Below are 12,494 nucleotides of genomic sequence, written 5' to 3'. Positions count from 1 at the left end.
GGACTACAACAATTGAAATGCTCGAAGCTGTGTGAAATTCTGAGGTTCTGAAATTGAATACAATGTATTATGCGTTTAATCCTAACAATTACAAATAACATAATCATGCTCCTCAACAATCATACACGACGGATTTCTGACAAATATTTGACTGCAGCGGATCCGTCATTTGAATTTACCTCCTATTTTCAGGCTCTGGTTAGACTTAACAATCTCTACAACAGCTCAAGCGTTCCTGATGAACTTGACATCTTCACTGGGGGCCTGCTTGAGACGACCCTAGATGGCCCTGGAGAGCTGTTTCGTGCAATTACCATTGACCAATTCCTCAGAATACGCCACGGGGACCGCTTCTGGTACGAAAACAGAGACAATGGGTAGGTATTATTTTAACTTCTGTTACGAAGATAATGTTGCTACTGCTGCTGGTGCTGGTGATGAGAACCTTGTTGTTACTGTTGTTGTTGTTGTTTTTGTTGTTGTTGTTGTTGCTGCTTCTGATGATAATGATGTGAACGACGACGACGATGATGATGATGAGCGAAAGAAAAGAGAGAGAGAGAGAGAGAGAGAGGTGGAGAGAGAGGGAGAGAGAGAGAGAGAGAGGGGGAGAGAGGGAGAGAGAGGGGGAGAGAGAGGGAGAGAGAGAGAGATCTGAAATTGTTCGCTTAAACTGGATTGAGTTCATTGCCAAGGGGAGGGTAAGGGGGGAGGGGACCATTCCAAAATCCAAAATCACAGGACAAAATTGTACAATGCCCACCAATAAGGCCCGGCGCTCACCTATGTAACTTCAGCAGGACAGCACACGCACTGCAGATTATTGAGGGGATTTTTTTCCCCCAGCCCGCTACAAGTTGCGTGAAAAGAAAACAGGCCAAATACTCGTCATAATCCCTATCGCAGCATGTAGTGTAGTGGCGACTGCGCAGATGTATTTTGCCCTCAAGGTAGGGTATTGCGACATGGTTTGCAGTTCGCGTGTAATGTTCTCAAAAATAAGACTGATGCTTCGTAGTTACTGAGAGAGAGTGAGAGAGAGAGAGAGAGAGAAAGAGAGAGAGAGCGAGAGAGATAGAGAGAGAGAGAGAGAGAGAGAGAGAGAGAGAGAGAGAGAGAGAGAGAGAGAGAACGAACGAACGAACGAACGAACGAACGAACTTTATTACTCAAGGATGGAGATTTTAGGCTCACGCCTAGTCTTACAATCTGTCCCTGCTAAACTAAGACATAAAGATAAAGTCAATAAAAGGACAATTGTCAATCGCAATCATACAGTATTACTAATTACAACATTACCTATACGACTACATAATGCATAATAGAACATTGAAATGTACATGTATGTCAAGATAATACAAAGGAAAAGAAAATTCGACTCGCACACACACGCGCGCCGCATGCCTGCAATCACGTTCGCACTCAATACAACACACACACTCACCACACACACACACAAACACACACACACAAACACACGCACACGGACACACACACACAACAACAACTTCATCAACATCATCATCATCATCATCGTCGACATCATTATCATAATCAACAAAATATATAGAGGTTAGTGATAGCAATGCATTCTTGCTAGAAACAGCTTCAGAATGTAACTGTTCGTGACAACAGATATTTGCGAAGCTGCGATTTGAAGTGTTTAATCGTGCTTGACCCCTTTATCTCACATGGTAGCGAATTCCAAATTGTTGAGCCCGAAAACGCTAAACTGGTTTTATATAAATCAATACGGGGTAGCGGGGAAATTAATTTTAAGAGGGAGAGAGAAGGAGATGAGAGAGAGAGAGAGAGAGAGAGAGAGAGAGAGAGAGAGAGAGAGAGAGAGAGAGAGAGAGAGAGAGAGAGAGAGAGAGAGAGAGAGAGAGAGAGAGAGAGAGAGAGAGAGAGAGCGCTTTAAAAGCCCTTTAGACAAGGAGATATAATTTACAGAAGAAATAAACATAACCATCTCTGCAAACACATCCACACACACTGTCTCTCTGCCACACACACAAACGCACACGCATTAAAGCGCGTCCGCACTCGCGCTCACACACGGATTCTTCCTCCCAGTTGCATAATCATCATAAAATAATGCATTAATACTCGTAAAAAAAGTGTAGAAGCATCAAACACATCATTAAAACTTAAAACATTAGGAATGTTATGGGAACTTACTTAATACTCTACAATGTACATTCTCTTCCTTCCATTTGAACATTTAGTCAAGTTATGACTAAATGTTTTAATATCGAGGGGGGAATCGAGACGAGGGTCGTGGTGTATGTGTGTGTGTGTGTGTGCGTGTGTGTGTGTGTGTGTAGAGCGATTCAGACTAAACTACTGGACCGATCTTTATGAAATTTGACATGAGAGTTCCTGGGTATGGTATCCCCGGACGTTTTTTTCTTTTTTTCGATAAATGTCTTTGATGACGTCATATCCGGCTTTTTGTAAAAGTTGAGGCGGCACTGTCACACCCTCATTACATTTAGTCAAGTTTTGACTAAATGTTTTAACGTAGAGGGGGGAATCGAGACGAGGGTTGTGGTGTATGTGCGTGTGTCTGTGTGTGTGTCTGTGTGTCTGTGTGTGTGTGTATGTGTGTGTGTTTGTGCGTTTGTGTATGTGTGTGTGTGTGTCTGTCTGTCTGTCTGTCTGTCTGTCTGTCTGTGTGTGTGTGTGTGTAGAGCGATTCAGACCAAACTACTGGACCGATCTTTATGAAATTTGACATGAGAGTTCCTGGGAATGATATCCCCGGACGTTTTTTTCTTTTTTACGATAAATACCTTTGATGACGTCAAATCCGGCTTTTTGTAAAAGTTGAGGCGGCACTGTCACACCCTCATTTTTCAATCAAATTGATTGAAATTTTGGCCCAGCAATCTTCGACGAAGGCCGGACTTCGGTATTGCATTTCAGCTTGGTGGCTTAAAAATTAATTAATGACTTTGGTCATTAAAAATCTGAAAATTGTAAAAAAAAAAAAAGTTTTATAAAACGATCCAAATTTACGTTTATCTTATTCTTCATCATTTTCTGATTCCAAAAACATATAAATATGTTATATTCGGATTAAAAACAAGCTCTGAAAATTAAAAATATAAAAATCATTATTAAAATAAAATTTTCGAAATCGATTTAAAAACAATTTCATCTTATTCCTTGTGGGTTCCTGGTTCCAAAAAACATATGGATGTGATATGTTTGGATTAAAAACACGCTCAGAAAGTTAAAAAGAATAGAGATAAAGAAAAGCGTGCTATCCTTCTCAGCGCAACTACTACCCCGCTCTTCTTGTCAATTTCACTGCCTTTGCATCGAGCGGTGGACTGACGATGCTACGAGTATACGCTCTTGCTGTAAAAATGCAGTGAGTGTTTCATTCTGTTAGTTCGACAGCTTGACTAAATGTTATAATTTCGCCTTACGCGACTTGTTTTTCAATCAAATTGATTGAAATTTTGGCCAAGCAGTCTTCGACGAAGGCCGGACTTCGGTATTGCATTTCAGCTTGGTGGCTTAAAAATTGATTAATGACTTTGGTCATTCAAAATCTGACAATTGTAAAAAAAAATTTTTTATAAAACGATCCAAATTTACGTTAATCTTATTCTTTATCATGTTCTGATTCCAAAAACATATAAATATGTTATATTTGGATGAAAAACAAGCTCTGAAAAAAAAAAAAAAATATGATCAAAATTAAATTTCCGAAATCGATTTAAAAACAATTTCATCTTATTCCTTGTCGGTTCCTGATTCCAAAACCATATAGATATGATATGTTTGGATTAAAAACACGCTCAGAAAGTTAAAACGAAGAGAGGTACAGTAAAGCGTGCTATGAAGCACAGCGCAACCGCTGCCTCGCCAAACAGGCTCGTCACTTTCATTGCCTTTTGCACTAGCGGCGGACTACGTTCAGTTTCATTCTGTAAGATCCACAGCTTGACTAAATGTAGTAATTTCGCCTTACGCGACTTGTTACATTTAGTCAAGTTTTGACTAAATGTTTTAACATTTAGGGGGAATCGAGACGAGGGTCGTGGTGTATGTGTATATGTGTGTGTGTATGTCTGTGTGTGTGTGTAGAGCGATTCAGAGTAAACTACTGGACCGATCTTTATGAAATTTTACATGCGAGTTCCTGAGTATGATATCCCCAGACGTTTTTTTCTTTTTCGGATAAATGTCTTTGATGACGTCATATCCGGCTTTTTGTAAAAGTTGAGGCGGCACTGTCACACCCTCATTTTTCAATCAAATTGATTGAAATTTTGGTCAAGCAATCTTCGACGAAGGCCGGACTTCGGTATTGCATTTCAGCTTGGTGGCTTAAAAATTAATTAATGACTTTGGTCATTAAAAATCTAAAAATTGTAATTCATTTTTTTTTTATAAAACGATTCCAATTTACGTTCATCTTATTCTTTATCATTTTCTGATTCCAAAAACATATAAATATGTTATATTTGGATTAAAAACAAGCACTAAATATTAGAAATATAAAAATTATGATCAAAATTAAATTTCCGAAATCGTTTTAAAAACAATTTCATTTTCTTCCTTGTCGGTTCCTGATTCCAAAAACATTCGGTATGATATGTTTGGATTAAAAACACGCTCAGAAAGTTAAAACGAAGAGAGGTACAGAAAAGCGTGTTATGCAGCACAGCAAAACCACTACCGCGCTAAATAGGCTCGTCAGTTTCACTGCGTTTTGCATGAGCGGCGGACAACGGTCATTGTGAAAAAAATGCAGTGCGTTCCTTTTCATTCTGTGAGTTCCACAGCTTGACTAAATGTAGTAATTTCGCCTTACGCCTTGTTATATTTAGTCAAGTTTTGACTAAATATTTTAACGTAGAGGGGGGAATCGAGACGAGGGTCGTGGTGTATGTGTGTGTGTGTGTCTGTCTGTCTGTGTGTGTGTGTAGAGCGATTCAGACTAAACTACTGGACAGATCTTTATGAAATTTGACATGAGAGTTCCTGGGTATGAAATCCCCATACGTTTTTTTTCCATTTTTTCAAGAAATGTCTTTGATGACGTCATATCCGGCTTTTCGTGAAAGTTGAGGCGGCACTGTCACGCTCTCATTTTTCAACCAAATTGGTTGAAATTTTGGTCAAGTAATCTTAGACAAAGGCCGGGGTTTGGTATTGCATTTCAGCTTGGTGGCTTAAAAACTAATGAGTGAGTTTGGTCATTAAAAATCTGAAAATTGTAAAAAAAAATTTTTTTATAAAACGATCCAAATTTGCGTACATCTTATTCCTTATCATTTTCTGATTCCAAAAATATATAATTATGTTATATTTGGATTAACAACAAGCTCTGAAAATTAAAAATATAAAAATTATTATCAAAATTAAATTGTCCAAATCAATTTAAAAACACCTTCATCTTATTCCTTGTCGGTTCTTGATTCCAAAAACATATAGATATGATATGTTTGGATTAAAAACACGCTCAGAAAGTTAAAACGAAGAGAGGTACAGAAAAGCGTGCTATCCTTCTCAGCGCAAGTACTACCCCGCTCTTCTTGTCAATTTCACTGCCTTTGCCGTGCGCGGTGGACTGACGATGCTACGAGTATACGGTCTTGCTGCGTTGCATTGCGTTCAGTTTCATTCTGTGAGTTCGACAGCTACTTGACTAAATGTTGTATTTTCGCCTTACGCGACTTGTTTTTCTTCCTTGTATCCAAAGCCATGGCAATATTAATAAAATATGCAAGTGATTTCATCACTCTCAAATCACTGGATGCCAGCAGTCGAGAGATCAAATCAAATCAAATCAAATCAAATCAAATTTTATTTTACGAGGGTTGTGGCGTAAGCAATATAAACGAGCTTCTTTTTAACCAGCCCTCGCCCAGAGAGGGACTATTCTAATCTTAAATACATATATCCCATGACCTCCCTTCTTTGTCTCTGTTACTTCAGTATGGGTATATATGTTGTATTTTTATAGCTCAATAAATACATCATGGACTCCAAAAAATATATGATAGTGCAGATTCCGATTTGGGCAAAGGACTACTTTCCTCCCGACCTTTGACCTCGCTCGCGCCGAACAATGTGACACATTTGTATGAAGTTCTAAAATCGTATTGCACGGCTCAGAAAACCATATCAGTTGCACGCAAAAATGAATCTCAGAACTGATCTGATGTATGAGATGCAATAAGCAAAAGTTTCTTTCATTATGAAAGCAATGCAGGTCGAAAAAAACGAACATTCAACTTACAAGATAACCAGATGCTAGCGAACCAAAACAAAAACACGAGTACCCTCCCCTTGCATCGTTAGCAGACGACTTTTGAGAATCTGTCGGTAGTGTGTTTTGCCGGTGTGCGCCTTCAGCTATCAAACATCGGCTGTTTCACGTGTTTTGCGAGCAAGTCTACTCTTTTGCCTGGCTCTGCAGTAAGTCCACATATTTTTCCGTAATCCAGTCATATTCCTTCAAAATGCAATCAATCGGCGGTGACAGACGTGTCGGTCGCGTTTTCCTCACACCCATAGGCCTACCAGTTTAAGTTCATCCATGCAAACACACTCGCAAAACAGTTTATCACGTAGATACATTTCAAATAGGGAGCAAATGGTTAAATCTAAACCTACATATTTGTTCCCTAAGATTTGCTTCTCTGTCAATAAGCCTAATTACACACGTTCGAGAAAAACAACGTGGAATCAATTCTGAATCGAGTAAGCCAAATGGGTCCCAAACCCGTTTCGCCCGTTCTGCCGACCTGAAACGCAAAATAAAAGAATTGTGCGCTTCAACTAAATTAATTTCTATTCGACTTCATTACTTTCTTGCAACTTATGAACCTTTACTTAAAGCTTTTAAATGGTCTGAAAGTAGTGTTACCGCGTACTTATCGATGCACTCATTCGTTTTATTTTTTCAGCGACGGTCACTTAGTTTAAGGTTGCAAAAGGGCTAAGTCTCGCTGGCAACAGTTTTACCCTGCACAGATCGCAACAGTGCCGCTAGTAGTCTACACTTTGTGTTTGATGGTAGAATGGGATATACAGATTACAACACTCGTGGTTTTTTATATGGCTTGTATTTCAGTCAAGACCCAGCGGGAATATCAATCGAGAGACACTCGCCAAAGGCTCGTGTCTCCCGATGATATTCATCCGCTGGGTCTTGACTGAAATACAAGCCATATAAAAAACCACTCGTGTTGTAACCTATACATATATATATATATATATATATATATATATATATATAACCATGGGTTGACAACTCTCGCCATCAGTACCACCTGACCACTGATGAGACACAATAGTGTCGAAACACGTGTCTGGTCTAGGTACAAATACAATGGTCCTCCTCAGGACTAGATTACCTTGCGATACGTCCCCCACAAAGGGACTTTGCTCTGTAAATCTCGGTCCCCCTTGAGGAGGGTCTGATGCTCCCAATAGGCTGTCTGTGAAGGGATACTTATTTCTCTCTTTCTCTGCTAAGAAATTTTAACAAATCTCGGAAGAAAGTCTCTGCTGACTTTCAATTGTTTCTTTCACAATTTCTGATGTTTTATAATGTGGTCACCGTGAAAGTTGCATCGCCTTTAAAGCGATCCAATTGAATAAAGCAGAAAACTTCTTCTTTACCAAGTCCTGTGTTGAACAGCAGTGAAAAGTTGACCGCTTTTCCTGTTTAACCTTTTCAAAATTAGATCTAACTTGTTCGCGTATCCATTTCTGGATCTGCAGGCTGGTACAGAGTTACCTCCCTTTAGGCTTTTTCAAATTTCCCTTGTTTTAACCTAATTTCTTGGTTAAAACTTGTCTAAATTTCTAAAGTCTTTCTTAATAAATATCAATTCTACACTTTGGCCTTAAATCAAAGTGTTTCCCTTCACAGATATCCTCTTGGGGTTGTCAGATGAGGGTAGTCTCCCATGCCAACAGAAGCTACCATTCAGAGAATGGTTTGCTTCTTAGTTGGATACCATGGGTTGACAACTCTCGCAACGAGAAAGCGGACAAAGCCGCTAAAGAAGCTGCCCAAGGCATGGGCGCCTCCGAGGTAGACCTGCCATTGTCTGCTTCTGAGATCAGTAGCCTTACAGACTCTCTTCTCTGGAGAGAATGGAGGAACACATATATGCACAAGGCTATAAGCTCTGGCTGGCTCATTCGGGAAACCCCATCAAAACAGATGAACACCTATAATGCATGCCCACGTGTAATAAAAAGGATTAACCGCCTAAGGGCAGAAGCTGGGAATTACCAATTTCTGGAGCTTAAATGCACCTGTCAATCCGACCTCACCATTGCTCATTTGACTTTGGAGTGTGATTTGAACTCATGCCACTTTCAACCCCTGACTCAGTTTATAAACTCAAATAGAAATATTCTGCCAAATACCTCAAAGGAAAAATTAAGCTATCTTTTAAGTTTTAATAAAGACCTTGGGTGGCAAGGTCCCAAACTTATCGCTGGACTTATGCACACGCACCCACTTGGTCCCTGGATATGAAGAGACATTGCTGCGGCTGACGCCATTGCTTCTCATACAGCTACTATATATTTTTATCAGAACTTTTAAAAATACCATTTTATATCCAAGTATCTCTTAACACCATTTTTAATTAGATGAGCGAGAGTGTGCGGGGGGCGGGAGGGTGGTGAACCACTGTACATAAAGGGAAAGTTTGTGTGCGTGCCTGTGTGTGTTCTTAATCTAAGACAAATGTCGCCAATGTTTTTACAGTGACGTTAAATAAACGATTTTATCATCATCAACTCTCGCCATCAGTACCACCTGACCACTGATGAGACACAATAGTGTCGAAACACGTGTCTGGTCTAGGTACAAATACAATGGTCCTCCTCAGGACTAGATTACCTTGCGATACGTCCCCCACAAAGGGACTTTGCTCTGTAAATCTCGGTCCCCCTTGAGGAGGGTCTGATGCTCCCAATAGGCTGTCTGTGAAGGGATACTTATTTCTCTCTCTCTCTGCTAAGAGATTTTAACAAATCTCGGAAGAAAGTCTCTGCTGACTTTCAATTGTTTCTTTCACAATTTCTGATGTTTTATATATATATATATATATATATATATAGCACGCTTTTCTGTACCTCTCTTCGTTTTAACTTTCTGAGCGTGTTTTCAATCCAAACATATCATATCTATATGTTTTTGGAATCAGGAAGCGACAAGGAATAAGATGAAAGTGTTTTTAAATTGATTTCGAAAGTTTAATTTTGATCATAATTTTTATATTTTTAATTTTCAGAGCTTGTTTTTAATCCAAATATAACATATTTATATGTTTTTGGAATCAGAAAATGATGGAGAATAAGATGAACGTAAGTTTGGATCGTTTTATAAAAAAATAATTTTTTTTACAATTTTCAGATTTTTAATGACCAAAGTCATTAATTAATTTTTAAGCCACCAAGCTGAAATGCAATACCGAAGTCCGGGCTTCGTCGGAGATTACTTGACTAAACTTTCAACCAATTTGGTTAAAAAATGAGAGCGTGACAGTGCCGCCTCAACTTTCACGAAAAGCCGGATATGACGTCATCAAAGACATTTATCAAAAAAATGAAAAAGACGTCTGAGGATATCATACCCAGGAACTCTCATGTCAAATTTCATAAAGATCGGTCCAGTAGTTTAGTCTGAATCGCTCTACACACACACACAGACAGACAGACAGACAGACAGACAGACAGACAGACAGACAGACACACATACACCACGACCCTCGTCTCGATTCCCCCCTCTATGTTAAAACATTTAGTCAAAACTTGACTAAATGTAAAAAGGCAGAAAAACTATGCAGAGAGAGAGAGAGAGAGAGAGAGAGAGAGAGAGAGAGAGAGAGAGAGAGAGAGAGAGAGAGAGAGAGAGAGAGAGAGAGAGAGAGAGAGAGAGAAGAGAGAGAGAGAGAGAGAGAGAGAGAGAGAGAGAGAGAGAGAGAAGGGGGGGGGGGGGGGGGGGGGCGGGCGGGGGCGGGGGGATCCGAAATAACCAAATGTTATATTTGTACAGAGTAAGCTGTCGTTATTATTATTTTAAGTTATACTCGCAGCTACAAGGAGATGAAGAAAGAAACAAGTCGCGTAAGCCGAAATTACTACATTTAGTCAAGCTGTGGAACTCACAGAATGAAACTGAACGCACTGCATTTTTTCACAATGACCGTAGTCCGCCGCTTGTGCATAACGGAGTGAAACTGACGAGCCTGTTTAGCGCGGTAGTGGTTTCGCTGTGCTGCAGAGCACGCTTTTCTGTGCCTCTCTTCGTTTTAACTTTCTGAGCGTGTTTTTAATCCAAACATATCATATCTATATGTTTTTTGGAATCCGACAAGGAATAAGATGAAATTGTTTTTAAATCGATTTCGGAAATTTATTTTTGATCATAATTTTTATATTTTTAATTTTCAGAGCTTGTTTTTAATCCAAATATAACATATGTATATGTTTTTTGAATCAGAAAATGACGAAAAATAAGATGAAATTGTTTTTGGATCGTTTAATTAAAAAAATAATTTTAATTACAAGTTTCCGATTTTTAATGACCAAACTCACTCATTAGTTTTTAAGCCACCAAGCTGAAATGCAATACCAAACCCCGGCCTTTGTCGAAGATTGCTTTGCCAAAATTTCAATCAATTTAATTGAAACATGAGGGTGTGACAGTGCCGCCTTAACTTTTACAAAAAGCCGGATATGACGTCATCAAAAGTATTTATCGAAAAAAAGAAAAACATTTCCGGGTATATCATTCCCAGGAACTCGCATGTCAAATTTCATACAGATCGGTCCAGTAGTTTGGTCTGAATCGCTCTACACACACACACACGCACAGACAGACAGACACACACACACACATACACCACGACCCTCGTCTCGATTCCCCCTCTATGTTAAAACATTTAGTCAAAACTTGACTAAATGTAAAAAATCATGATCATTATCATCATGATCATCATGCTAATCATGTCCATCATGCCAATCATGATCATCATCAGCATCATCATCATCATCATCGTCGTCGTCGTCGTTGTCGTAATCTTCGTCGCCATCGTCGTCGTCGTCGTTACACCACCACCATCACCGCCACCATCACCACCAATACCAATGTTTTTTTCACGCGTGTCTGTCGGGTTTTTCAGACTGTTCACGGACGACGACATTGAGGAGATTGAAAGAACGACTTTGAAGGATGTAATTGCAGCCGTCACAAAGATACCTCTTGACCGTCTGCATGATGACGTCTTCAAATGTAAGTTTGCTACACGCACAATCTGCTGTCTATTGTGTTGTTGTGGGAGAGATTCAAGTGAATTGTCAACGACGGGGAGAGAGGAGAGTCAAGTCCAGTGACAACGCGATGAGGCGGGAGATGTGCCGGGGCTACAGTCTGAGAAATTAAAATGAAGCGACTAAGAGAGGGGGGGGGGGGGGGGGGGGCTAAGGATAGGCTGTTGATTTGACGTCGTAAAATGAAACGCCTGTCATAGTGTTTACGTACTGCATCACGTGTCCAAATGTTGTTTTTAAGCTTTAGTCGTAAAGCATGGGGGCATCGTACACGTATGTTTTGGGTCTCTCTTCTCTGTGTTGACCAGTTTCAGTCAGTGTATTTGCTTTGTTATGCTTGCAACATTTTCGGTGCCTTAAGCTTGTATCTCTATTTCAGGCAACGGAACCTTGAGGAACTGTGATTGCATGGATCCATTCAACTTAACCAGCGGAGACGTTCTGGAAAACTGCACGGGACTGATGCACTATGACTACTTCTCTGGCAGTGAGGTCTCCTTCGCTGTCTCCTTCCTCATTCTGGCGCTCGCTATACCTGGTACGTTGTATGACAGATTGTCAGTACCAAAATAAGTAGCGGGTGTGGAGTGGGTTGTGGTGACAGTTAACACAGAAAGACTGGCTGACATGCGGACGGACGAACAAGGATCACACACTCCAGGACCAAAGATTTATTTTTTCGGAGCTTCATATGTAAATTACTAACTGTAGGACAACCTTATGTTCGTTAAAGCTATTCAAATTCAATTTGAAGATGCAGGGCGGTCTAAACTCAAGCTGTGCATAGATTCTGTGAGAATAAAGAGTCAAGACTTGCACAAGAAATACTCACCTTAAAACACGGCAACAGGGCGTGTGCGTGTGTGTGTGTGTGTGTGTGTGTGTGTGTGTGTGTGTGTGTGTGTATGTGCGTGCGTGTGTGTGTGTTTGCGTGTGCGTGCGTGCGTGCATGTATGTGTGTGTTTGTGTGCGTGTGTGAGTGTGTTGTGTGTGTGTGTGTGTGTGTGCGTGCGTGCGTGCGTGCGTGCGTGCGTGCGTGCGTAAGCGCGTGCATGCGTGCGTGCGTAAGCGCGTGCATGCGTGCGTGTGTGCATGTGCGTGCGTGTGTGCGTGCGTGCGTGCGTGCGTGCATGCGTGCGTGTGTCCGTGTGTATGTGTGTACGTGCATG

The 12,494-nt window shown here is 40.3% G+C and overlaps 1 protein-coding gene across 1 annotated transcript in view; it reads left to right on the top strand.

Moving 5' to 3' along the window:
* Positions 1 to 12,494, top strand: part of LOC138982714 (dual oxidase 2-like) — a 92,189-nt gene that overhangs the window by 52,723 nt on the left and 26,972 nt on the right. The window contains exons 13-15 of the mRNA XM_070356043.1: positions 193 to 377; positions 11,178 to 11,287; positions 11,705 to 11,863. Coding sequence (XP_070212144.1) covers positions 193 to 377; positions 11,178 to 11,287; positions 11,705 to 11,863 — 454 coding nt within the window. The remainder of the gene's footprint in view (positions 1 to 192; positions 378 to 11,177; positions 11,288 to 11,704; positions 11,864 to 12,494) is intronic.

Source organism: Littorina saxatilis, linkage group LG1, assembly GCF_037325665.1.
Source record: "Littorina saxatilis isolate snail1 linkage group LG1, US_GU_Lsax_2.0, whole genome shotgun sequence".
In the NCBI taxonomy this organism is placed as follows: Eukaryota; Metazoa; Mollusca; class Gastropoda; order Littorinimorpha; family Littorinidae; genus Littorina; species Littorina saxatilis.
Note: the sequence above shows the minus strand (reverse complement) of the source record. Positions and strands in the feature narration are given on the sequence as shown.